Source organism: Balearica regulorum, chromosome 10, assembly GCF_011004875.1.
Source record: "Balearica regulorum gibbericeps isolate bBalReg1 chromosome 10, bBalReg1.pri, whole genome shotgun sequence".
NCBI classification, from domain to species: domain Eukaryota; kingdom Metazoa; phylum Chordata; class Aves; order Gruiformes; family Gruidae; genus Balearica; species Balearica regulorum.
Window position 1 is genome coordinate 23413357 of NC_046193.1, and position 27037 is coordinate 23440393.

General features: G+C 45.1%; 1 protein-coding gene across 4 annotated transcripts in view; it reads left to right on the plus strand.

Moving 5' to 3' along the window:
- GRM7 (glutamate metabotropic receptor 7) overlaps nucleotides 1-23821 on the plus strand; it is a 303342-nt gene extending 279521 nt beyond the window's left edge. For 3 of the 4 annotated variants that reach the window (XM_075762512.1, XM_075762511.1, XM_075762509.1), the window contains one exon: nucleotides 22613-23821. Coding sequence is in view for 2 of the 4 variants with exons in the window: in XM_075762511.1 (XP_075618626.1) it covers nucleotides 22613-22825 (213 nt within the window). In the remaining 2 variants the exon portion in view is untranslated. The remainder of the gene's footprint in view (nucleotides 1-22612) is intronic. The other variant, XM_075762510.1, reaches the window with a different exon arrangement.
- The last annotated feature ends 3216 nt before the right edge of the window (nucleotides 23822-27037 follow it).

Here is a 27037-nt window from a genome sequence, read left to right on the forward strand (position 1 = left end):
AGGAAGGCTCGGCTCCGGAAGGGCACGGACTCCCCCAGTTTCCCTTGGGTTAGAAAACGTGAGTGCTCTGAACTACCGAAATGTGATTTTGGGGCACGGAGTTGGCTGGTCCCCTTCCTCTGCAGGAGCTCGGCTTTGCGTTGTGTTTTCAGCTCCGTTTTACCGCAGAACCTGAGCGTTTCCCCTGTTCGGAACTGATACTAAAACTCCTTTTTACAGCTGTTTTGGCCATGGCGCGCAGGACCATGCCCGTGGCAGGGTGTTGGACACGATGACCTGTAATGTCCTTCCCAACCCCAACCGCTCTGTGGCTCTGTGCCCAGGCAATAGATGGGAGATCGAGGGAACATCTGTTTCGTTGCAGCGAGGTGGCTGCAGCGCCGGGGCTGGCGCCGTTCCCTGCGTGGTGCACCCCGTGCCCCCTCCAGCAGGGCCGGGTCCCTCCGCCGGGCCCCAGAGGGGCGGCTGGGCTGCTCCCCGGGGACCCGCACAATTCCTGCTCGGCAGGGACCGGGTGGCACCGACTAAAGCGTTAGCAAAAATGTGTTTGTTTGCAACAGGCTGCGTTGGAATTGCTCCCCCTCAGGAACATTAACGCTTATTTTTCTGTAACTTCGCATAGCACGGTTTGCTAAAGCAGATGCAACACAATTTGCTGTTGTGCCGCACTATGACCCATAGCTGCAGTGTTTGTTTTCCATTTTCTGCAGTTCAGAGGTGACTTTTTCCTCCCTCTTCCTGTAATGACCACGTACCTTTTCTCCCGAGCCGCTCTCCCAGTGGTCCCTCCCGGTCGGGGACACGTCTCTGACACGCATACACTGATCGGGAGATGCCCGCGGGTCCCTTGCACGCGCCGTTAGGCTCCTCACACTCCACTACTTTTGCGGCTTTAAGCCGGAAACTGGCACGTAAGTATATATTCCAGAAATGACGTATTCATTAGCACATATTTTCCAAGCCCAGCAACACCTGATGAGGTTGAACACCCTTTACTTTTGTACACACCGAGGGATTTCCCTAATGAGGCCTCTTTTCCACGGGTACAATTTCGCTGGTTTGATATTGTCTTATTTACTTTTTAAACTAAAATATTTATACGGATACAACCTCTAAAGAGGCGCAGGCACGCAGAACTAAACTGCCTGAAGTCCAATATGCTGGAAAGGAAAATACAATTTGGTATGCTCTGAAGAAAGTCGAGTGAAACTTAAAGGTGCTGTTTGACGTTTTTGGCGCATGCGGTGGTTTTGGCGAGTTCCCTTTCCCACCCTGTCCTCGGAGCCCTTTGCCGCCGGCGGGGCCGGGACTCGGGGCAGAGCAGAGCCCCCCCCGCTCCCCACGGCGCAGCACCCCATCCCCGCAGTGACCAGCCTGGGGCCATGGCAGCTGCTCTCTCCAGATTTCTCCTTTAAGAAAAGGAAAAAACAGGACTTTTGTTCCGAGAAAGTAGTTCCTCCTCCCTCCATTTGCATTTGCACGTTCAATTTGCATTTTAATTTTTACCAGTTTCTCAAGGTCTCAATATCCATTGGAATCAATGTTTTCCTTCAAGTTTTAGATATCCATGACAGCATCCTGTTGCCCAGCAGCCAAACTAGTGCCAGAAATTATTCTCTCCCTAACCGTCCCGTGAGTGATACGAGGGGGTTTGCAATTACCCTTCTGGGCAATGCAGGGTCAGACTCTTCTCATGACATTTCAAACTGTGAAGGGTTTTCCTTATGACGGATATATATTTTTTAAAGCATGACAGCACTTTGTATGGCTGAGAGCAGTTTGTGTCATTTAAAGATTTCATTTAAAACCTCTCCGAAATAAGTCTCTTGCAATTGTTGCTTGAATGAGACCTCAGGGTAGGTCAGGGGAAGCCAAGCCTTCGTCCTGTTGACTTTGTTAAGCGTAGCTGGACTCAGCTACTGACGACATTTTAATTTTTTTTTTAAATATTATTATATGGCCAGGAAATTTTGCCGGAAGAACTCAAAGTGTGGCAGTAACAAGCCAGTAGATGCCGTGGGACCCTGGGGGGGTCGCAGCCTGAGCCAGGTCCCCTCCTGCCTGAGCGCTCGGGGATTCAGTTACTTCCTTTTTGCATCTCAAAATAACTGGATATGATGATGCACTTTGATACATTCACATAATTGCATGCTCCCGTATTAACTATTCTGCAGACCATCTCACACCTTTCATGACCTACATGATACAAGGCTTGTAAATAGGCAGGAAAGTGTCAGACTGTTTCCTTTTTTAAAAACTGAAATTCTTTATGCACTTAAACAATCACCTTATAGTTTGATGTTTGAACAATGCTAGTTGTAGTTAAAACACATTATTCGCGGCTATAAGTGCTTTGGATATTAAAAGCTAGGTAGCTAGATAAATGTCTTTGTGACACGAGTGTTAATTAGTATATTAGTATTAGTATTCCTCTTTTGTTCCATTGTTTCTTTTTTTCTTTTCATGTGATCTTTTTTCCTAGGAAATTTGGAAGGAGTGTGAGCTGTAAATTTTGCATATATTGTTATACCTCATGGACCAGTCCCTCTCTCACTTTTCTGCCTAATAAACTCTTAGCAGCACCGAGTTCTCCCTTTGACTAATTTATCAGTCCTTACATCCTCTCAGGGAGAATTTGTCCAATTCATAAATTGTAATATCAGGGAAAAGACAAAGACTTTTGGCTCTCGTCTTCCATATATTTGTGGTGACTGCCTTTCTCCTGAGCAGGGTAAATGTCACCTTGACAGGACTCACCTGATGCTGCTCTCACGTGGTAGCTTGCTGTAGTTTCTTACGTGCGCTCACATCCTCATCTGTGCTAATGAGGTGACTCAGATAAAGAGTTGTAGGATTATGAAATCAGACTTGACATTCTCAGCTGAATTTCACTGAAATCGCCCCAGGCTGGGACATTGCAATATGTGGGGTCATATTTCTTTGTCTCCCCTATCCAAGCAATAGGAAGCATCACAATTGCATCTTGCAGCTTTTGGGATGTGGACTCTTTTAATCGTTATTGTTGTTATAACAAAAGTGTCCCCAAGCGCAGCCATGATCCGGAACCTCAGGTGCAAAACCTGACTCGATAGAATCGGGAATCCTCCAAGCCCACGAAAGATTTACCACCCAGACGCACGATGCTGTCTGGCCACTGCGGATCAAAGCGTGGATAACTCCGCTGGAGGTAGAAAAGGGATTTGAGGAGAGAACAACTAACGGCCATGAAGTCAAAGGCTGAGGGAAGCATCCGCTAAACTTCATACTGTGTTCTGGCCTCTGAGCTGGTACGGGAGCTACGTTGGAGGCTGTATGATTTAGAGTCTTCACAGATTTTCTTGATCTTGGTTGCAGTTGGTGATTTTTGACGGCTAGAAAATTGTTTTGCAGCCATTTTAGTTTGCCTGTGGTTATTACGATCAGTTAATTGAATTTATGAAATGGTTATTATTAAGAGTTAGACGAGCAGCTGTCACCACGCACTGCAGATCTGTTTCCGAGGCAGCATGGGTGGGACAAGCCCCGAGTACTCCCCGTCTCGCCATGCCGCCTCCCCCACGTGTCGGGGCTCGGTACGCAGACAGGACCGGTTGGAAAGGCCTTCAGTGCACTTGAGGTGCAGTGTTCTGGGAGAGAAAATATTTCTAATGGGCGGTGAAGTGCAGTGGTTGTGCTTAAAGTTGCTGCTCGGTGGCCATTCCCTGCTGCAATCCGGTTACTTCAGCTTGGTGGGAGACGGGAGGGATTTCTTCCCTTACACACATCGTCCTGCCCAGCTCTGCCCAGCAGCAGCCAGTAACACATGCCTGGAGGCAGACATTTTATTTTCCTGTTTGTCAAAGTAAAGGTATCATGCTTCCTTTTTTTTAATTTAAAAAAAAAACCAAACCAAAACCCAACAAGCCAACACTCCTTAAATAGTTCTGTACTGAATTAAAACGTCTGGGAAGCAGCTCTGCTTCGGTTCCCGCACAACGGCGTTGCAGCCACCAGGGCCAGGACAGCTGTCGCACGCTGCAGGGAGCAAAGGACAGCGAAGTGAATCCCTTTAAGGACGTCTAACATCTGGTTTAGAAGTGAGTCGCTTACATTTGTGACGAAATCTATATAGACAATAAGGTTAGGTGCAAAACCTGTATTAAACGAGTGACTTAAATTTCTTTCCCCTCAGGTGTACGGGAGGTGTATTCATAGCTGCCAGCGAGGTAACGGGATTGAATGTACGTGAGGTTCAGTCAACAAAGCACCCGCCGGCAGATCTGACGGGGGAACGCTCCCCCTCTCTTTTTTCCTGCAGAAAAAGGGACCGTGGCTGGCTGGGAATGAGCGGAGCCCGTTCCTCTCAAATTTTTCTGTTGGGATTTCAGTTCTGCGTGACTACTGCTGCGTTTTTACTCAGAACAAAAGATCTTTTCTTTTCTTTTTTTTTTTTTCCTGTTGTGTATTTTTCTGAGATTAACGATATTTGCAGTCATCGGAGTCTGGTCTTTAGTGGAACAGCTCACAGGCAAGCAGGTACAAGCAGGTACAAAGTGTTTCCACCGGTAGGCAGAACCCGTGGCAATGGGCTAGCTGAAAGAGTATTTGTTCACAAACCTATTGAAAATATAGTGAGTTCAAAAAGCTAATCATAGTAATAATGGAGTAAAAAGGCCAGGGAAACTGAAAATAAGCAATATTACAGGTAAATGGAGTTCTCAGAATAAAGACGTGAACTCATGCAGTTGCCTGTGTGCATGATTACAAGCATGAAGAAAACTGTTCAAAGACTGTACAGAGAAGAATGGAAAAAACCCTCGGTGGTAGAAAATCACGGTGTGTTGAAGCGTGCAACAGGCAACAGGATGAGAAAAGAAAGGATGGCTGTCACGGGATGGAGCATACCCCAGGAACGGCCGGTGCCAGCCATGTTTGCAGGACAGCTCTCGCGCTCCTGGCACGGCGTGTCGTTTGCGTCTGCAGTGCCCAGGCACGGGCGTCCCGGCGTTACACGAGCACGTCCCTGCGTGCGGTTGTGTGTCTTCGGTGATTTTACCCAAGCCTTGATGTATTTTGTCACCTTGTGGAAAACAAACCCATAGAAAATTTCAGTGTAGCGCTTGGAAATGACAGTGCTGATAAACCGAAGGAGCATGTGAGTAAAATGAGCGTGAGACACAGCTGAGCATTCATTTGTCACTGACATGAAATAATACTGTAAAATGAGACAGATATTATTTTACGTTGACACAGGTAGCAAACAGAGAATAAATTTGTGCAGCAGGGGCCTGGGTTGGTTTGTTTTGGGGGGCTAGTAAGCAGCAGCAAATAAAAAAAAATAGCACATAGGAAATTGGTCTTTCTCAGTGTTTCTCTCTTATTGCAAATAGGCACCACTTTCACACCCAGCGTCTCTGGAAAACATCACAAGAGCTTTTTTCTCTTTATGGGCTTCGGGAAGGGAAATGTGTGCATCTCTTTCAGTGATGTACGGTGATACATTACAGAGGAGAGCATTCTTTTGTTCATGAAAATAGGTATTTTGACTTTGGTTTGTTGGGTTTGAACTCAGTCTGACAGCAAGGAACAAAGGCATGGTTTTATTTTCTAGCCATAGTGGGGAAAAAAAAAGAAAAAAGAAAAAGGAAATTAAGTTAACAGCTAAATACATGTAAATGCCCATGAAACACACCGGACAGACGTAATAGGAAAGAAAGGCATTCCAGTCCCGGGATCTGGTGTTTGGCTTAGTGACTCCTCTGTAACTCAGAGCACCAAGCCCTACCTGGGAGAAGAGTCTGGCACCACATCCAGTGAGACGTCTGTTCTTGCTGTTCAGTGGAAAAAGAAAGAAAGAAAAAAAAAAAAATAGTTGCTATAGTTACACCACTTGTCATGATGCTTATCATGTCTGTGGAATAAAGAGCCTTATATTAAATCTGTACTCTTATTAATATCAGATGTTAAACATTTCCAGGATATTTGAAATCAAGACTTTCCGCAAAAAAAATTAAATGTTGATTGCAGCAAAATTGTCCTGTTTAACCATGCAGCTCAGAGTGTAATTTTGTTAGACACTCTATTACAGAATTATATACCATGAATAAATTTTCCAGTGAATTTAGCCTCTTTGCACTTCATGAACATTCTTGATTTTTTCTGTTAAGATGTTTGTTACTTGCAACTCTGCCAACTAGTTCGAGCGGGCCGACTTGAAGAAGAGGAGGGGAGTTCCTTTCAGGGGAGGAACCGCACCCCGCCAGTGGTACGGCATTGCGTTTGCTCCCTACCGGAGTAACTCAGACTTCCCACGTGAGAGGAATGAAGGCTGCAATCACAGCGCACGGGCACGTGTCCTCGTTTGCTTTCCAGGGCAAACATACCCCAAATACCCATGCAGAGTAACGAACGCGCACACACACGTGTTCTCTGCGGAAGAATCGGGTGTCTGCGCGTCTTTCTGATGCCACGAGACCTGCAGTTTAGCGTGGTATCGTTCTTCGGTTCTAAGTGTGTGCCGAATTATAAAGCGTTAGGGGAATATAGTTTAAAATGTGTTTTTACACGTGCAGCAGAGTCTAATGTTTGAAAGAGTGTCTTCACTGCTCTCTGACAACCTTGGCCGGTCACCCCTCCCACGTGGACTTTCTCCTGGACGTCTCCCTCAGGGCAGGAGGAAGGGTGCTGTAAGCACTGTAAGCAGGGCAGTGGTGCAGTCCCCGTCCCTGGAGGGATTTAAAAGCCGTGGAGATGTGGTGCTTGGGGACATGGGTTAGTGGGGGGCTGGGCAGTGCTGGGGTAACGGTGGGACTTGGGGATCTCAAGGGTCTTTTCCAACCATAAGCAAATCTATGATTCTGTGATCCTCCCAGTGGTGGATCTCACCAGAAATGGCCCGTAGCCAAATGTCCCTCTACTGCACACATTCCTGTTCATATGATTTTAATCTTGCCAGCAGCATCACCGGGCTGGAGCTCTACAGACCTGCTCTCTGGAGGTAGAGCTAAGAGAGTCCAGGTCTTGCAGGCAAAGCCACCCGTGCTGCTGAACAGGTCCCATACAGCCAACGGAGCATCCCTGGGGACCAGGACACCTGACGAGTAGAGGAGCTGACCGCAGTCCCCACCAGGCTCTACGTGCATCACAGCGGGTTTCCTAAGGAAATGACCTGGCAAAAGGTTTGGCACCAGTTTCTTTTGGGATTGTGCTGACCCAGAGACACGGGGACGACCCAGGAAGGAGGTTTTGGTGCCATGTAAGTATGAGCCATAGGGAGTCCTGTCACGGGTCAGGCCCCAGTGTGCAACGTGCTTCACGGAGGACATAGGCACTGCCCCGAGCAATCGGGGTGGGCGTGGGTATGTGCAAAGTCTCCATGACAAACTGTACGAAATACAGCTTTGTATCTGGGGGGTTATCAAGGCAAACACATCTCTTCAGAGGAGAAGATGTACCGAGTAAGAACCAGTTGCCCATGGGACATTGAAGTGTTTGTTCTGTCTTTTCTGTCGTTGTGCTTTCCTGGAAAGAACAAATGGAGCAATAAATAAGACACAGTTATTTAAAATAAAACTGTGACCTGCTTCTCTAACGCAGGGAGGTTGTAGTCGGTGTAACTTTGTCATTCACGTCCGATGAAACCTTCAGATTACGGTCCTTTGGTGAGATGATGTTTTTCTCCCCGTTGCCTGGTTCCCTCATCATGCACGTCAGCAGCAGAGCTGTGGTTTGCTCAGAAACGTGGCTGATGGCATAAACGGGCAGTTTATTGACTGGGAGGTTAATTTAGACAAAAGCCAAATTCTGCAAAAGTTTTCTCTCCAGGTGTCATCTTGGTTTCAGTTTTCTGTTGAGAAATAGTATGTGTTTCCAAATTGTGAGAAACAGGAGTCTGGTTCTGACTCTGTGAGGGCCTGAGCTGCGTAGTTGAAACGGGCTGATTTGTTTGAGCTCAGGCCCCAGCAAGGCTTTCGGCTTGGCACGGCGCAGAGATACAGCCATTGCATTCGGGGGGCTGTTGGGAGGGTAATGTTCTAGTTTGTAGGAAAAGAACTGGAAATAAGGAGAGTGAATAATGGAATTGCTTGTAATTCATTAAATGAGTAAACTGAAAATACCTTTGTAATCGAACTCAGTATGAAACCCATAACTGAATACTGTTGGGAGAAAAAAAATTTAAAAAATTGTTGTTCAATCCTATGTTCCTGTTGTTTGGCAACTGCACAGAATGTTTGTTTTCTTTATTTTTTTAATTAACTACAATAATTAATTAGAAAAAACATTTTCAGTTCTTTAATCACTGAATGGATAAACTAGCTAGACATGTAGAGCTGTATGTGCTGAACGAGGGTGAAGAAAGGAAGAAAATGATGGCTTGCGTGATTACTTTATAACCATGTATTTATTTGTATATTTGCTGGGTCAGACCCCAGGGATCTGCCCGGAGGAGTGCCGGGGTATCGCTAGGATAGGGGCTGACTGAGGAAGAGCACCCTTTAGGCGGAGCGTCGGAAGTGGGATTTGTTTGTATTGGTCCTCAGTGGGTGAAGAGAAGAGAATGATACATTGCAGGATTCCCGGTCAAACGCTGGAGAGGTGTGCACCCAGGTGGAAAGCATCCCTCCGTGCTGGGCAGAGAAAGCAGCTGCAGAGCCCCCAGTGTGCGTGGGGCAGGGACAGGCGGCACGGCACGGCGTGGCATGGCACGGCATGGCACGGCACGGCACGGCACGGCATGGCACAGCGTGGCACGGCATGGCATGGCATGGCACAGCACGGCACGGCACGGCACTGCGTGGCACGGCATGGCACAGCACGGCACGGCACGGCACGGCACTGCATGGCACTGCATGGTACGGCACTGCATGGCACAGCATGGCATGGCACGGCATGGCACGGCACGGCACGGCACGGCACTGCATGGCACGGCATGGCACGGCATGGCACGGGGCAGATGGCAGCGGCAGCAGTGGAAGGGACGGTGGCACGAGGCAGTGGACAACATTTAGGAGCCAGTTCAGGATCAAAGTCAAGAGGTAGAGAGGAATGATAGGACAAGGGGTAATGGGTTTAAACTAAAAGAGGGTAGATTTAGACTAGATGTTAGAAAGAAATCCTTCCCTGTGAGGGTGCTGAGGCCCTGGCACAGGGTGCCCAGAGAAGCTGTGGCTGCCCCTGGCTCCCTGGCAGTGTTCAAGGCCAGGTTGGATGGGGCTTTGGGCAACCTGGGCTAGTGGAGGGGGTCCCTGCCCATGGCAGGGGTGGCACTGGATGATCCTTAAGGTCCCTTCCAACCCAAACCATTCTATGATTCTATCTATGATTCTATGAATCGTTTTCCTATAGCTCTGACTTCAGGACTCCTTTGGGATGTTTTAGAAGATCACTCAGGTCATAATTTTAATTATGTTTCATGCAAACTGTTTTTACACTTGGCTTTAACAGCTCTCAACAGAGCCTGGCTTTCCAGGTAAGATAACCAAAGTACTAGTAATTGCTTTGTTTTAAGCAGGTGAAAATAATTTGCTACTATTTGTTATCTTTCCAGTCCACAGCATTCAAAGGGAAACCTTTTAAATTTAGTTTAAATTAGTATGTTTTCTGTACTGTAATATGAATTGGGTTTGTTTCTTCCCTGCCATAACCTCATAAAGATTTGCAAACCCGGTTCCTGAGATCCTGCGCTCCTGTCCGCAGTGAAGCACTCATTGCTGAGGTATGAGAAGGTCCGTCCAGCGAGTCCCTGGGCTCCCTGGGGTGCTGCCCATTGCCTCCCCCCTGCCAGCGGGGATTTCTGCTCCCTGGCCTCATCCCCCACCCGCATCTCACCCCTGCGTGGCTGCTCCTCGTGCCAGATCTTCCTCAAGCCTGTCTGCAATCTCTCCTTGGCTGGGAGCACTGATAAGCCTTTCTGCTCTTTCGTCTTTGACCCCAGCGTTGCGGACACTTCCAAACTTCACCTGACCCAGAAGTAGGAGGTAGGAGAAAGATGCAGCCAAACATGCTCAGGGTTGATGTTCTTCAGCAGTACCATACTTTGTTGATTTTAGCTTTTATTTAGGAGGGTAGCACTAATCCTTTGCTATTGCAATCTTATTATCTGACTCAGAATCTCAATCTTATAGTTGTTTTTCAGGCAAAACCATTATATTTCAGGCCCTAAACAGTACGTGTCTGGCTCCATTCTTTGACTCAAAGTCACATTTTCTTTTACTGGCTCAGATGGGAAAATTAATATTGACAACAACCTCTGAATTTGTCTCTGAAGGCACCTGCCTTAATAATACCTTGCAAAGTAGTCAAAGATGTGGCTGACAAAAATTATCTTTTAGCCCAGTCCTGAGGAGGCTGAAAGCAGCGTCTGTCACCGCAGGTAGTTTAGATCATCTTTGCAGCTTAACAAAAGGAGTTTATTGATGCTGACAGAGTTATCAGCATAAGCAGTTCAGAGGCAGAGGAATAAATGACATGCTTTTTGTTTGTTTACAGAGAACTATCGCTTCCATTGGTAAATATTCATAATGACGAACGCCATATCTCGCCATTGCAAAGGGGGAACACCTATCACCCATCCCATCTGTGGCCTGGTTTTAGAGCTTGTAAGAACTAATAGAGGTACATATCTTCCTAATAATCTTCGGAGGAGTGAATTGCCTCCGACACTCAGTTTTGCCCTTACCACAGGCATGTCTCCCGTCAAAGAGCATTTTACTTTGGTCACGTTCCTCAGCGACGTGTTTTGCCCAGGAACGGCGCCTGGTCCCCAGATCCCAGCGACGGCGGGCTGTCGGTGGGCGAGAAGGGCCGTGGGCGCGCGGTTCCTTGCAGCAGAGCGTTGCAAACACCAAGAAACACAAAAGCTCCCAGTGTCCAAGTGAAAAAGTGCTCTAGTACTGTCATAAGAAACCAATAACTTTCCACATATTATTTAATACTGTACTGTAAATTTTTACGGCAAGCGTACTGGCTCTGCTGAAATCAGCGGTGCCTCGCCCTCGACTCAAGCGGTGGTGGGATTTCGGTGCAGTGGCACTGCTGTCTGGAGGTGGAGCTCGGCTGCAGAGTTCACCATTGCACACATTGGCTTAAAAATGGAAAGTGCATGTTTTGTGCTACATTCCATCGGACTGTTCCTTCCTTGTCCTTACAAAGACAGCTTAAATTTGCTGTCCGCAGAGCAACGTTAGAGAGGTGTAATGGCCACCCCGTGCCATTAGGCAAAACTTCCAGCCACACACAGCCGTATTTCTTTCCTCCTGTGCTAGAGAAGTGTGGCTTTGAACTCTAGTCATGCACTGACTTCATTATTGATCTAGTACACTATAGGAAAATGTGCCCAACTTTCAAATCAGCAATTCATTCTTTTCTCTTTCTAAAGAGGTAAGTGCCATGTGCAATGGTGCATACTGACTTTGCAGAATAATCTTTACATCATTTTGCAGGTTTTAGGGTGATCGGTGTGATAAGCTTCCCATCCTTTCTGGGATTCATTGTGGGAAAGCCTGCTTCATTGAAATTAATGGGTGTTATTCTACTCGAAATGAAGTCAGAATTTTCTACCTTTGTACTGTAATGCAAGCATCTGTCTAACACAATAACTTTCCCTACGTTGCCTGAGTTTCTTCATCCCTATCGAGATAAAAGTTCGACAGCAGATTGGTCTCAATCTAATACATTTGCAGAATGACAAAGCCAACACATACTTTATGTACTCAAACCCTAACAAGCATCTTACTCTAGAAGAATGCCATGTCATTGCCACCTTGACCTGAACTGATTTCTATCATTATGCCATTATCTCACCCAAGAACTGCTGTTATTATTCTTCCTACCGGATACATTCTCTGTTCTTACAAAAAGTGCATCGTAAGAAAAAACCTGATGAATTAAAAACATACGTCTCTGATAGCAGCTACTACTTGAAAGCCTTATAAGCTAAAATGAAATTTTGTTTAAAGAAAAACCTACTTCAAATCTCAGTGTGCCCTGGGGAACTGGCAAGGTCATACTCTTGCTTCCTATTAAATCCTTCTGGGAACTTCAAAGCAACCCTCGTTAAAAGAACCCATTATATTGGATATTTGTAATTGTTACTTATGGCCCTGGCACTACTCTGTGCGATATTTTGCCAGTCCCTTGGGTTCAAGGCTCAATTCAAGTGTAGTTATATCATTCACTTGACTGGCTCTGCAGTGTGAGTTTGCTTAGGAGCTGCATGATAGACAGGGTAAATATCTGTTTCTAAAAGGGATAATAATAAGAAAGCCCTAAAGGTAAAACGTAGCCCTGGTTAGAATATGAGGAATTTAGAAGTGGAAGCTGTGTAAAGTGACAGACGGGTGAACGCGCTTTAGACAGAAATACACCTGCAGCCTTTGCCCAGCCCTGCTCTGAACAATACATTTGCATGCATATGCATAAACATAATTATTCTAATAATTTGAAGTAATTGTTTTGTTATTAATTGCACTCTGAGCGCAACAGAGGTGACCCGGGTGGATCCAGATTATCAAGTGTACGTAAAGCAGCACTGAAGTGCAAGCTTGCGTAAGCTCTTTCCCTGATTGCTCTCCTGGCATGAATCACTTTTCAAGATTTCTAGGCGCTGGTGTTCACCTTGTGATCTCCCTCTGAGGTAGGAGCTCACAAACATTATCAGCGTTTTGCAGATGGGAAGCAAAGACATCTGAGAGGCATTGGGTGATGTAACCGGATAGATTGGTTGGACGTCTGGCTTCCAGCCACCCCCTTCACGATAGCAGAGTTGCGCCAATAAAGAATCTGGCCTTGTCTTCCTAAATTAGTGTGTGTGCACACGTGGGGGAGCCTGGTTTGGTTTTTCTTTTGCAGCATTTGACATTTTTGTGACAGCTCATTAGACTTCTAACCTTAAGCACTATATTACGTGTGTACACCAGGTAAAAATTTGTCCATAGGACCCAACCTGACTTGTGATGATTTCAGCCAGCTTTGGGATTTTGGTCACCACTTCCCATTCTGCAGTATTAAATCCCACGCACGTGGGTCGTCCTAGCAGCAACGGGTGAATTACAACTGTGGGACGCTTTAAAAAGCTGCTGCCACCAAGGTGCTTTTGCTTTCCAAGTAAAGGTGGGCTTATTCTGCATGTTCTCCATCCACCTCAGGGGACCGTCAAATGCCGTCAGCCGAGTTCTCCTCGGCTTGCAGTGGGAGCGGTGCTCGGCGTGGACTTGCCAGCAGATTCTGGCGCGTTCCTGTAGGCTCAGCATCACTCAGGGTAGGCACAGCCTGCGATTCGGAGGTGGCATACGGGAACAAGCCTCCTGAAGGATATACAGCACAAGGCAGGAACGTATCTCTGGCAAATAGTCGGAGAGGTTTCAGGTACAGCAGTTTCTCTGGATCAAGGTGTTGACCAGAAAGGCACGTTACTGACCCAGTCTGAGCCCAAGGGAGTCAGCTGAACGGGCGCCCTCCCAGCCGCCAGGCTGAGACAGCGCTGCCGAAGCCGAGGCTGGCAATGCTGTTCCCTCCTGTTTGCACGGTGACGACAGGTCGCAGGGGGCCGATGCGCTTGGTTTTTCTCTCTTTGCATTGCATAGAGCAGTACGGCCTCTGCAGCAAATCAGGTTCTGCAAATGCGATTGCATTTTCTTGCAAAATTTCTAAATGCATAGAAGCAGAAAATGAGACAGTCATATTGTGAAAATTGTGAAGGAAATATCTGAATATATTTTTATAATTTTTAAAGCCAGGCAAATTATTCTACTTTTATCCAATGGACCTAGTTGCTTAGGGTTTTTTCCATTTAAAATCTGCAGGACTTTTTTATTCCTCATATCCACCTACCAGCTGTCCTTAATGAGTTTAAAGAGTTTGGCTTCAGAAACCTTACTCCATGATATTTTTGTGAGCTGTTTGCTTTATATTTATATATATATATACACACACACACACATGCAAGACTTTAATCTTCCGGACTACAGAGAGGTTTTTTTTCCCTTCCTCCCTGCTAGCAGGTATCTCCCCGCTCTTGTATTCTGTATGAAACAGCTGTGGACAGACCCGACTCCTCCATGGAGATGTGCACAGACGTGGCTGAGGGGAGCAATTTTCCGGCTGCGGTTGGCAAGCATCTTTCGGTGCTGTCCTTTGAATACTTCAGCCAATCTAATGAATCTCGGCAAAGCCAAAACAGGTACCATAATGGCACTGGAAATTCTTTGATAGCAAACTCATCTTTCAAGGAACATCCGAAGGAAATATTCCAACTACCTTTGGCAGATTTTTAAAGTTGTTGCTAATACGTGATGCGTTTTATTATTTTGGTGGTCATTGCCTGGCAACCTACAGCACTTCATTTAAATGAATAAAACTTGAGAAGAGATTTGCGCTAAGAAATTCTCTAAGTTCTTAAAAAAAGGCAGAACCCCAAACAGGAGGATCTTCTCCAGGAGCTGCCCATCAGAGCCAAGCGAGAGGAGAACATCGTCCTCTCCCCAGGGCTGGAGGCCATTGCTGCCGGCTCAAGCTGCGAAGGCAAACATCAGTTCAGCACATAAGCCGATTTTAATGTTATCTCCACAGAAGGATCGTGGATGGATGCGAGGAAGCGAGCCCTCAGCAGTAGGAAAGGAGAGGCTGTGGTGGGGAAGAGCTGCTGGAAGGAGGTCTGGCTTAGGTGTACTCCAGGCAAGCTGCAGCTTTGAAAATTAATTTTTCTTCTTGCACAGCTCTTTTTTTTTCTTTTGCCATAGTGAAGCAGCACAGTTGTGAATGCCTCCCTCCTCCTCAAGAGAAGGTTTTTGCTCTAAGGAGCTCCAACATACAGAGTAAGATGTGCCGACTCTGTGCCATGACGTGCACAGGGACAGAGCAAGGATGGGACAGACGCACCGCACACGTGGGGCTGCTCTACCAAAGGGCACTGGAACAAAGCTACAATTTAAACAATCATGGTCATAATTAAACTCCAGCAGTTACTTTCACTGAGCTGAAGGCCAAAACATGACTGCGGATTGTGTAACTTCCCTTACACACTAGTGCCTCTGCAGAATTGGTCGAGCTCGCCCTGATCGCAGGTGGTGGTATCTCGGACTTGCAGAGGGGCTCCGACAGGAACCTGTGATGGGAAAGCGGTCACAGCGTCGCAGTGGGGGAACTTGCAGAACTGGTGGCACTCCGACAGGCTGGAAGATGGCTTTGGCAGCCCTGCAGACAGCCGTGGCACTTCCATCCAGGAAAGTGTCTATTCATTAGCAAAGGCAATTCAGTAAATACAGTCTCTGTGAAAAGCTGATGATCTTTTAAATTGAAGTCCTCCACCCATAGATGAGAACGGAGATACAAACCTTATTTGCTTCCCCCAGGAATGACCCTGCAAGCCCAGACTGGGATTTTGGAAGAACCAATGCTGTGTGCATAGAGGTTTTGGTTTGGTGTTACCTAAACCTACTGGAGAAAGAATCAGTGAGGATGAAGAGGATGACTAAGCCTTCCACAGCATTCAGCTTTTCTTGTGACTTTTTTCCAGAGGGGAATAACTTAAATTGTGTGAGCTGCACTAGTTGTAGGAGAATGAATCAGAAGTCTCAAAGAAGCAGCCTCAGACCTCTCGCCAACCCAGCTCTGGAGCAGATCTGCGGTGGAGCAGGTCATCCCTGCCATAACCGGGATGCTGGTCACGCTCGGGCTGGTGCTCGCCTGGCACGGTCTCGTGGTCCTCCCCACCGCAGCACCTAACTGAACTTGTCACACAGAGATACGGAAAAGCTCCTTTACATTACAAGCAACTACTGTCAATGGTGCAAATGTGTCCAGACTCGCATAATCCACCCGAAAAGGTGATGGTTGCCTAGCGACGCGTCCCCGTTCTCTTTTTATGTCATTTCAGTTCCTTCTCAGCTTTATGTGCCATGTCTGGGGCTGCTTAATGTGATCCTATTTGCAGTGACAATTTAGGGTCTTGTGCCTTGGATACCGATTCACACAAAATGTACCAATTGTCACACTTGAAAATTGCATTTGGTTTTGGAGCTGGTGAAACTGAAATGGAAACTGAAGTTTGTTTTCTGCCGGAGAGGCGTTCCCGAGCCCGTGCTGTACCGTCCTAATGCCGGTCTGTCCCCCCGAGCACCCGCCATCCTCCTGTAGCGCTCTTTGACGCCATTTAATGAACTAATTACGCTGTTTGCAGATTCCGGCTTTTCTGAAGAATTAACCAACCTCAGGCTTCTCTCTCTCACTCCGTGTGTTTTTGCTGCTGTTGTAACATGCGGAACAGCCTTCGCCAAAATCCGAACCCACATTTCCCAAGTACTGGTCAGGTGAAACTCCTGATGGGGCAGAGCCGGATGGGAGGGGTGAGGCAATTGCGCAAGGGGGGATTTGAAATCAGTAGCATTAACAATGTGTGATACCCACCCAAAGTAGAGAAAAGGGTTTTTTTATAAAGACAAATCTCTCACAAAGAGATCGTGACAGGATGGGGTTTCCAAGTATCTTGAGTTTCTTCTGGATAACTCCCCATCAGAGAAGATCCTTGCCATGGTCTAGCATATGTCTGGAAATACAGTTATTGCCCTTATGCCTATCAGGATTCTATGGCGACATCACTCTCAATACTGGACAAAAATAAGAAAGAAAAGCACTTTATAATAGCAAAGCAGAGGGATGAAATCTTATTAAGGAATTTGAAACGTTAAAAAATAAGGGCAAGGAAAAGACAAACTTAGAATATAGCTGACACCACCCACTTTCATTCTGGTTTTGATTTTCTAGCATTTCATGGAGATTAGCAGCAGCATATTAGTAATACGTGCCGTAATACACAGTGTGTCACAAGAGTGGCAAAAGGAGTATGAGTGATGACTGTATGAATCTATACAATTCTATTACGTAATTGTTTTTCTATTAATTTCCAAGGCGTGATTACTGTTTGTAAGCAGCCCTTGCCTCTCGTTACAGTGTTCTATATGATGTGTTCTTTCCATCTCTCCCTCCACCGTGTTCTTCAGTAACTGCTGAGGACAATCACCCCAGTTATCCCACGTGCAGAAGCTGGAGGGCCATGCCCACCAGAGGTGATGCAGGGCTGGTCAGAGATGTCTGTCTGGGTTGTTCATTCCTCAGTCAGTGCCTCAACACGAGTATTGTTCCTCTTGGAGGTTACGTTATACTCACTGCTGTATTTGTGTTGACTCGGTTTTGATAAGACTACGCGGGGCGGCCGTGTGTGCTGCAGCAGGAGACAATGAACCGTCCCCTCTGAGCTTGTCACCGGGTTGCCATCAAACCACTTACGTACTAGATAAATTAGTAATCAGGAAACAGAAACAATCTCTTTAGCAACTTCTCCCTCCCTGCTGTCGGTTGTGATCTGCTGGCAAACCTCTGGGGCGACCGAACACCCCTGCTATTTATGGCTGTCCTCGGCACCGAGGCGCTAATTGTTGCTGCTTTACTGGGAGTGACGAGGAAATATGACAGCTAAAGACGATATAATTTATGAGAAGAGAAGGCTGTAAAGCAATTATGGAGGAACAGACTTTTTACTAATGTTATATTTGTAATTTAATATATTCATATTCTATTATTAAAACATGAGGTTCTGTGAGCTGATCTGCATAAAAGTCATGCAGTTCAGGCTGCAGCTCAGAGACAAGCAACTACCCACCGACACATGCAATAAAATGAAGAATTTGTCATACAACTGTAGGCATTTATGTACTAGATAAGTTGCCAATATACTACACTAGGGAGCACAGCAGGAGAGATGTGAAAATGCGGTATAACAATCTATTTACATTTAGATACTAAATTTAAAATTATATTATTTTCTCCAAGCTTCGTTCCAGTTGTCGGGTTTTGGGCAAGCATGTAGAATCATTTAGGACTGTTGCTTTCACCTCTTTCTCATATATATTCCCCAATTTAAAGGCAACAGAGCATGTGGATAGCTCTGTCTTTCAGGCACGGAGCCGGAGGAGGAGCCACGTGCATCCATTTCCCTTTTAGATGGACTAGAAGCAGGATTTAATAATCAGCCTCTGCTTTGCCTGGCATGAATGATACAGGTTTCTGAGCGAGAATTAAGAAACTGAAAAAGAGGAGGTAAGCATAATCTGCCACAGTGACTGCAAAGGAAATCAGAGCAGAAGTTCCCGACTCGTAGCCACCACGATGTCAGTTCTTGCTCAGTGCTGGAAATACTAAGATCACGTTTCATACATTTGATAGCTTGAGATGCCTGTGGGCTGTAATAAAATTCTTTTTTTTTGCACTGTAAATCTTTTCTCTGTAAGCATGGAAGAGGTTACAAATGTGCATAAAATTGTAGCGAAAGTGATTAAATCTCACGCTGAGCAAGTATTGACAGATCTGCCTTGCTTTTGGATGCTGTGGGAGCTTCTTTCTTTGTGGCCCATGCTCAAGATAATGAAAACCAGTCAAGTGATGAAACTTATATATCCAAAGAGGATTTTTGCTTCTGTGTATTTGTTTTTAATATGTTGTTGGCACAGAGCTGCCATTATTTCAAACTCTGTTACTCACTTCTGGCAGCGGACGAGTGTAGACTATCACTGCCCCCCACCGCCTGTCGGGCAGGTCGGATAATAGCTGAAAAGGAAAGGGGCTTAATTAATTGTTGTGCTTTAAAGAAATGTTTTTTGTTTTCCATGAGCAGATATAGAGGGTGTCTTCATCTCTGTAACTTACAACGAGCATGAGCGCATCCTTCCTGCGGGGCTGTGCTGCTGCAGGCTGTGTGCGGGCGTCTTGGAATGGATGCTTGCGAGGGAGGGGGGGGGATCCGTTCATGGAGAATGGGAAAAGGCACAGCACGTAACAAGAGGACAACTCATAGCTCATGTGCAAGTGTGGGTTGTCAGTATATTGTACACAGTCGCATCCTTAAAATTAAAGCCATGCTATGAAGCGCCCTGGGTTTGTGATGACCAAGGTGCCGTCTTTATGCTTCCGTCAGTCCAGCTGCCAGGAAACCCAATGCCCGCCCTGCCTCAGCTCGTCTTGGAAGGCATTGCTATTGCCTCCTCGGTTTTTCAAAGTTCCTGATTACTTTCAAATTGAGAGTCAGTGCAATGCTCATAAAACCAGAAGACTAGCAGCAATGTCAGCAGCACAAGGGAGATGTGATGCTCCTTCTCTCCAGGACCGTGTGGTAGCAGCGATGTGATACGGCACTTCATCACTCTCTGCGTCCCTGCAGCAGATCTTCCTAGCCTTTTGGAAGTGTGACGGCCCAGGCCGGGTTCCACCATAAGGTGGACAAAACAATTTTCATTTCAAGCATAGTTAAGGCAAAACTATAATGGGAGCTGAAGAATCCTGTGCTGTGCTCTGCTTGACAAGTGCGTGGGATGTGGCTGCCTACGGCTGGACTTGAGCCTGGACCAAGTGCAGCAGTCCTGTCCGTATATGTGACATTGTATTCTTCAGGTATTCCTGATACTAATTTCTTCTCCTATTAACATTGTCACTCTTCACCACTAATAAGCAGAAAAGGGCGCTTGTCACTAATAGACATATGTGACCTCTTTTTAAATAGAAAAGTCTCCTTTCTTCCAACAAGTTACATGGTGCAAATGCCTCAAGAGCCCATGTATTTGCAAACAGGCAGGCAGTCAATATCTGGGATGATTCCTTTCTACACAGTATTTTGTACTTAAAAATAGCTAGCAGCCCACATTTTTCCCAGGGTTTGTTTGCTTGTTGCTTTGCACTGACCTCAGGAAGGGGGGATGCAGTTGGTCTGTATATCTCTGTACAGAAGGCACCGTCCAGCATTTCAGCTCCTGCATACCACAGCTCGTGGCTCGCCTCCAATACGTCTAAGTCAGTGGCCAGCTGAGGTTGTCATAATTATATGTATATTAATTAACATGTATATGTTATCTGCAGGAGGACAATCTGTTTTCACTGTTGGAAAGCCGTCATCCATTAACACTAACAGCAACAGAGCGTATGAGATCTGTATCTATTTTCCATGTAAAGAACAGGGAATGCTCACGTAGCGTGGATTAGAGCATGGTGAATTCTAGTAATGCTGATGTTTCATTAGCATTCCCCATTTTCATGTAAATTGATTTCTTTGAGGAAAATCAAATCCATACCTGGTGCTAATTGCCAATGATAATGATGAGCTGAGACTCAGTAGAGATTCATTATCGAGGTAGACGGTCTCTCTCCTGAAGTCTTCAAATGAAGACTGGAGCGCTTCTGGAAGTCACACATCAGCTGAGCTCCAGGTTCCTGGAGTTAGTGCAGGAAGAGAGCGGTGAAATGTCTCTAACAAGAGACATGATCTCCTCTGGCCTAACAGCCTTTAGAACCAGGGAAGATTGTCTTTCCTCTCCTAAAATAACCATGAAGCTCTTATTGATCGTTTTATCTAAATTATGGATGATGCTTTTGTCAACTACATTATTCTTGTGAAGCAGAGCACTGCCAAAGATAACTTTACTGTCTCAGACTCAGATGCGTGGAGCCCATCGTTTCACAGAGAGGTTACAGAAGTACACCCTATCAACTACATTTCTTGGCTGAATTCATTTGGCACCGGTAGTTCATTGTCATATTGAAAATGAGAAATGAGCTACTGTGGTTGAATTTGTGAGAAAACTCATCAAGCAAAATATCAGGTTTGCTGTGAAAGCTGGAGCAAAACCCCTGTAAGCATTAGAGGGGTTGACATGATATGAACCTGCCCCAGAAAGTATCAAAATCACCTTCTCTGTCATAGGAGCTCTGCTGCTATTTGAAATTGGAGCATGTAATGGATAAAGCTGAAGTATATCACAAAATAATACATGTAATTACTTTGCAACCTGTTTCATGGTGATATTTTTTTTTTCCAGCTGCATTTTACCTCTCTTCAGCATTTAATAGCATACCACAGTTTATTGAATATTTGCAGTCTAGCCTTGAAGGATAATGAGTTTTATCCTGCCATGTGTTGAACACCTTCGCGTCCAAGAGAAGTTAATGGGAACTGAAGATGATCAGCATTTTGTAGGATCAGTGCTTGATTGAACAGACAGCTCTGATTTTTGTGTGGAACATGGTGAAACATCTGAATTAGGGTTTCAGAATAATACTGCGAAGCGCTGGAGTTACACAGGACGTCCTTAAATTGCAGTCTTGAAAATACCTAGGAGTAAAATTGCTTCTTTGTCAGTAAAAAAGATAGTGAACACCATGAAAAATATTTACATTTCACTGCACTCTCATGCATTATACTCTCAAAATATTCTGAATCGCTGGTGGAGAGCCTGTCCTTATTTAAGCAAGTATTTCTGAAAAGCAGGGCACCTGAAAAATTAATAGTGGTCTCTGATTAATAATGCTTTCTGGCTGTTAGACACACCAAGGGAAAACAGGCACTGCCTGGGGGTGGCAGAGGGAGGTACGCGAGGTCTCCGAGGCGAGGGATGCTCCGAAGGGCTGGCGGACCTCTCCCACCCCGGGCAGGGCAGCGGCAGAGGCGAGAAGAGCAGAAGGTTTGCAGTAATCCCAGAAAATCAGCCTTATCCCTTTTACTTATCTTCCAAATGTGTATTTTATTGGGGGATGCATTGAGGCTCAGGTTTGTTTATATAGCCAGTTTTTCCATGCACGGTTGATTATGATTCATGTTAATGTATTTTGTTGAATCCGAGTTACTCAGAAAACCACAAATGCCAAATAAGAATAGTTGATAATAACAGCAACGCCTGGTAATTTTAGCTTTTGAGAATATCCATTAAACTGGTCTCGTGATAATTCAGTTAGAATATTGGATTTTAATCTTTTCCACAAGAGCATACATACTTCATACACTCGCTTTTTTTTTCTTTCTTTTTTTTTTTTTAAAGTGAATGAGAGGGGAAAAGTCCTTTTCTGTATTCATTGGAACACAGTTCAATATAAAATCTCATAAGCCCAGTACAAGTAGTTATATCCTAGTTACAGAATTTGCATATAAATAGCGATGTTTTTGTTAACATGCCTGATGGAGAACATGTTATCGGTTGATACGTCCCTTATCTGTCAGTGTTGCCAAAGTACTGCAGAATATTTTGCTTTGTATTCAGGTGCAAATATTTGCAATTTTTACTGACAGAAGTGTGGAGCATTGCTCACAAAGTAGTTACTGACTGGTTTTATTCATTTCTGCTTGCAAACAGATTTAATTTGAAGGACATAATTAGGAAAGCTGGTATCTTGATCCCCACATTCAAAAATTCTCAGAAGTCATAAAACTTGAATAAGAATCACTTTATCCATGAGAGCAACCAAGCTTAGCCCAGGAGATTTAAGAGGTTGGAGAGAATGTCACTGTTTTTTTAAAGAAAAGAAATCTTAATGGGATCTAGTTACGGTGCCTCAGCAGTGAAGTCATACAGACTGCAAGAGTATAACAAAATCAATCAGGGGTAATTTTGTTTATAGTAATAGCTAGAGCTGGAGACACCGCTCCGGCTGCTCTAACAGCCGTCTGCCTGCAGTCGTGTCCGTGGGCACGTGCTGCCCAGAGGGAAGGTGCCCACCGGCGCATCCCTGCCCGTGCCCGCCGCTCGAGGACCAGCAGCCAGCCCTTTCCGAGGGGTCCGGGCTGCGGGGGTCTCTGACTGTTCTCCGGTTTATCTTTCAGGCCCTGCTGCAAAAAAGAAGTACGTCAGTTATAACAACCTGGTTATCTAGTCCGTTTTGCCTCGTGGGGCGGAGAACGGGTGAGGATTTTCATCCACCGCTGGCGCAGACCTCCTCCCGAGCCGCGGGGTGTCCGCCTCGGGGGGGGCGAGGGCACGGCGATGCTGCGGGAAAACGCGAGAGGAGCCCCGCGCTCCCAACAGCTGCTCCCTGAAATGTCCTTCATCGCTCTCGGCTTAGTACGTCGCTGGCGCTGCCGTCGGCTCTGGCCTTGGACCTGCTCCGGCCGCGGGAGCCGCCGTGCCCGAGCGCCCGGCTGCGGCACAGGAGCACCGGCTCCCCGGGGCGGGCTGCATTCGGCTACAAGGACTTTAAGGGGCTAATTCTGTCTTTCTATGTACTTCCAGACTGCAAGTTTTTGAACTTTCTGTACAGTTTGTGAAGATTTTTGCATATTGCCATCCATGTTGTTTCGAGTTCACTGTTTGTTTTTTGAATGCACAGTTTCATTGAGGCCCTATTCTCTCAGACTTAGCACATCTAAAAAAACCAACAACTAAGGATTTAACAGACCTATACACATGACTTGTACGATTACTATTGTATCACTGCAATCCATAAACTTTTTTTTTTTAACTAAACAAACAAACAAAAAAAGAATTTAAAGACCAAAAACTGTGCTGGCGAAGTTAGTCCCACCCCCCTTCACAACTCTGATGGGCTGCAGAGGAAGCAGAAAGGTTTTTTGCTGAGTTTTAGTAGAGGTCTTGATATTTGGAATGCATGCCAGTAATGTATTTTATGGTACATGTTAATAATTTATGTTTGATATTTGTATTTGTGTTCTATTTTGTTATTTTATTTAAGGTATATGACTATTTTGCAATAATTTCAATAATTCTTATGATATTTGGAGGAAAGAATATGGCTTTTACATGTCTTGAGGTTTTTTTTTTCTTTGTTGATGCCCCACCATGATTGACCAGTGTGATAAGGACTTAAAAAAGCATGTATGTTTTATACTGTTTGTAATAAGTAATTTCGTTAATCTTGCTGCTTATGTGCCAATTTAGTGAAACCAATCTTTGCCGCAAACTCCTCCCTTCCTCTCCATTCTCTCAATCCTGTGATATTATCCAAGAATGTATCAATAAAGGATTTTGGTTAACTTTTTTTTATTTACTCCAATAAATATATTTTTTCAGTTGTTCCCTCCCCCTCCCCCCTTGTGACTAAAGTTTATTATTTCATGACGTTGTCAGACGTGGACATCCCAAAACCCAGCACTGAGGTACTTCAGGCTTTGTGCACAAAGAGTGGGTCTGGGAAGGTCTTGGGGGACCTGGCAACTAATTGCCAAAAAAAAAAAAAAACCCAAAACAAAAAACCAAAAAAAGGGCCTTTTTAAGCCCTGGGATGTGTGACAACCCCCAAAAGCCGAGGTACAGTCAGAGAAAGCCATTCTGTCTGTGTTTGGTGGTCTCCAAAGCTGTCTTCAGCCGTTGAGTCTTCTTTAGGACTTTGAAGGATATGATGTTCAACAGCACATCAGCACGCAATTAAATGAACAACTAATCAAAGTCAATCTGCCAGGCAACTGCTGAGTGAGCTGGGGGGGGGGAAGGGAAAAGTTTAGGCAAGAGGTGAGAGGAAACTCATTCCAGTTGTAGCACAGCACCTGCGCGCCGCCTTCGGCATAGTAACGGCATTTTGGGTGCAATGTGACGATTACTTTGGAAAGTATTTAGCCTCCCATTTTCTCTAGACAACTTGATCAATTATACTGATGAAGTTAATCAGCATCAAAAGAAAATTTGACAGCTGCAGCATGGGCCACAGTGCATAGTGATGAAGACCTCCGTGTCAGACCTTGATTGACTCTTTATGCGTGCAAGCGCGGGGGCTGGCTAGATGTTCGCAAGGCCTTCTTGTTGTTTTAATATTCATGGATGTAATAATGAATTACAGCAGCCAAAAGATGAAATTCCAACCAAATAAAGGCTTTGTTAGCAAGAAGCAAATTATCAGCCCAACGAACAATGAAGGCAGAGGCTCTGCAGCATTATCCTTTTTCTCTACACTGTCTACAAACGCGACAGAACCAGCATTGGGTAAATAAGTCACCGTCAAACAGTAGTTCTTCCTCAAAGACCCTAATTTTTTTTCTGAATGGGCAAAAAAATGGTTCGTTGGTTTGTTTTTCACTTTTTTTTTTGGAGAAGGGGGGGGAATGAGGTGGAAGGAGGAAAGGGAGCTGCTGGGAGGGAGTGATGCGGGTTTGGGGGATTTTAATGTCTTCTCCCAGCTCACGTTGCATTAGATCCAACACAGAATGAAACCTGAGCCTTTCATTTTCCTGTTTATTTTATTTTTATAGGGGAGGGGTGTGTGGGCACACACACACACACACACTCGCACACATGCACGCAAAGTGTGTATAGCAACCACAAGCCTCTGGTTCATGATGTGTGTCGTTCATTAAAGGTTAGCTGGCTGATGTTTTATACATCTGACTGCAGTCGGGGCCGAATTTCCTCTGAACGTGCACAGACTCAACATCAAAGTTCTCTACTCGTTTACTTCAGGTTAACACCCAGTCAGTCTTAAATGATTTATCCATCTTGAATGGCTTTCTAGTTTGATCACTGCCTGAAAAAGGAAGTAAATCGAGGAGGCATGAAAACCCTGAAAATATTTTCATATATCAAAGTGCTACATGGAATATGCTCGCTTTGATTTGTGTCATTCACCGGCGTCTTCCACTGCCAGATCACTGGTGAAGCTGGTGCAGACGAGGTCTTACGGCTCCAGTTCCCCTGCTGGGACACCCGAAAGTGCAGCCTATGACCAGCCTCTCTGTACTCACACATCTCTGCTAGACCTAGTATCTGATAAGGTGCATTAACAGCTCTCCCTGTAGATGTATGTATCTCCATAGATAGATAATTACTTTATGTTACATACATATGTAAACATAATATATAATCAATATACAATCATGCTTGTTGTAGTAAGATATTTATGGATTAATTTTGATATTTAATAATATAAATGCAATAGTAAATTTTTGAATCACCTCTACCTCTCTATATCTGTGGATTAAAACTCTGAAGCGAGTCACTGAGCAAGGCACTAACAGTTTGCACAAGGTGAAGATGTTGCATTGTAGACTGTTGATCTTTTTTTTTTATTCCACAAGCCACACCATGCTATTACACCCACACAGCACATTTTCAAACAAAAAAATGAGCCCTTAGCTCCATTTAGAGTTCTTTATTATACAATTGCATGTACTTAGCATCAGTGTAGCACTACCGTTGTTTTCATAACATCTTCATCTTATTACCCGTTGACTCCACACTGGTGTTAGGATACCGGGTTTGGTCCCTGACAGTGTGTTATTACACCTGTGAGCTGGACAGATGTGAATGTAGCTGGCCCTTTGCCTTACGGACTGCGAGTTTTATCTCATGTAAATGGTAGCTGTCAATGATGGGACGTTTCATGAGTGAGAAGGATTTAGCTTGGACGAGGACAGCTGGTGGGATTTCCCCCCCCAGAAAAAACCCATTAGCTTGTGTTAGTAGGTGCTGCAAAACCCACGTAAATCTAACGCTGGCTCGAGCGTGGAGACCTCAGGCTGTGTGGAGCAGAGGGATGATTGAGGCAAGCGTACCCAGGGCAAGAGCTGCCCATGGACTTGCACCTCCATGGAAAGCTGTCCTTTAGCCACCCAAGTCATGGGAATAACCTCCTAACCACCCCGCGGTGCTGCCCACACGGGGAGGCAGAGCAGCTACTCGCACACGTACTCACGCTCGGTCTCTGGCATGCAACCGATAGCACGTGCTCAAGAAAATAAATTTTTTCACTTACTTCTCATTGTGATGAACATACTGTGAAAAATGCCTATGTGATCACACTAGGAAAAAATCATGAAGAATGGCAGTGATTTTTTTTGTTGCCATTTATTATTTAGCTTGAATTATACACAAATTGTTTTGGTATGTTAATGCCAAGTTTACTGTTCATAAATATCATTGCAGAATTAAGCTTTCTGGGCATGCTATATGATAGATAATGACAATTATTTAGGCTGAGTCAGAGCTTAGTCTTCATTTGTGACATTAATTGCCTTTATATATAATTAAATGCACTATAATGCTTCCATATACAGAATCTGTGCATCCATGAAAGTGCTAATCAAACATATTTATTAATTTCTAAGAGAGCTTTTTGTAAGGGCTTTGATACAGTCGAGCGTTTTTTGGTAAACAGCCTTTTTGATAAGATGTTTAGCAAAATGTTTTGATAATTGCTTTTTGTGCTACAGGCATAATTAATATTATTTATAACAAATTAATAAAAGCCGAAGGGTGAGACGCTGCTTCCATCCAGCTCGGCGGATGCTTTGCCTTTGACTCCG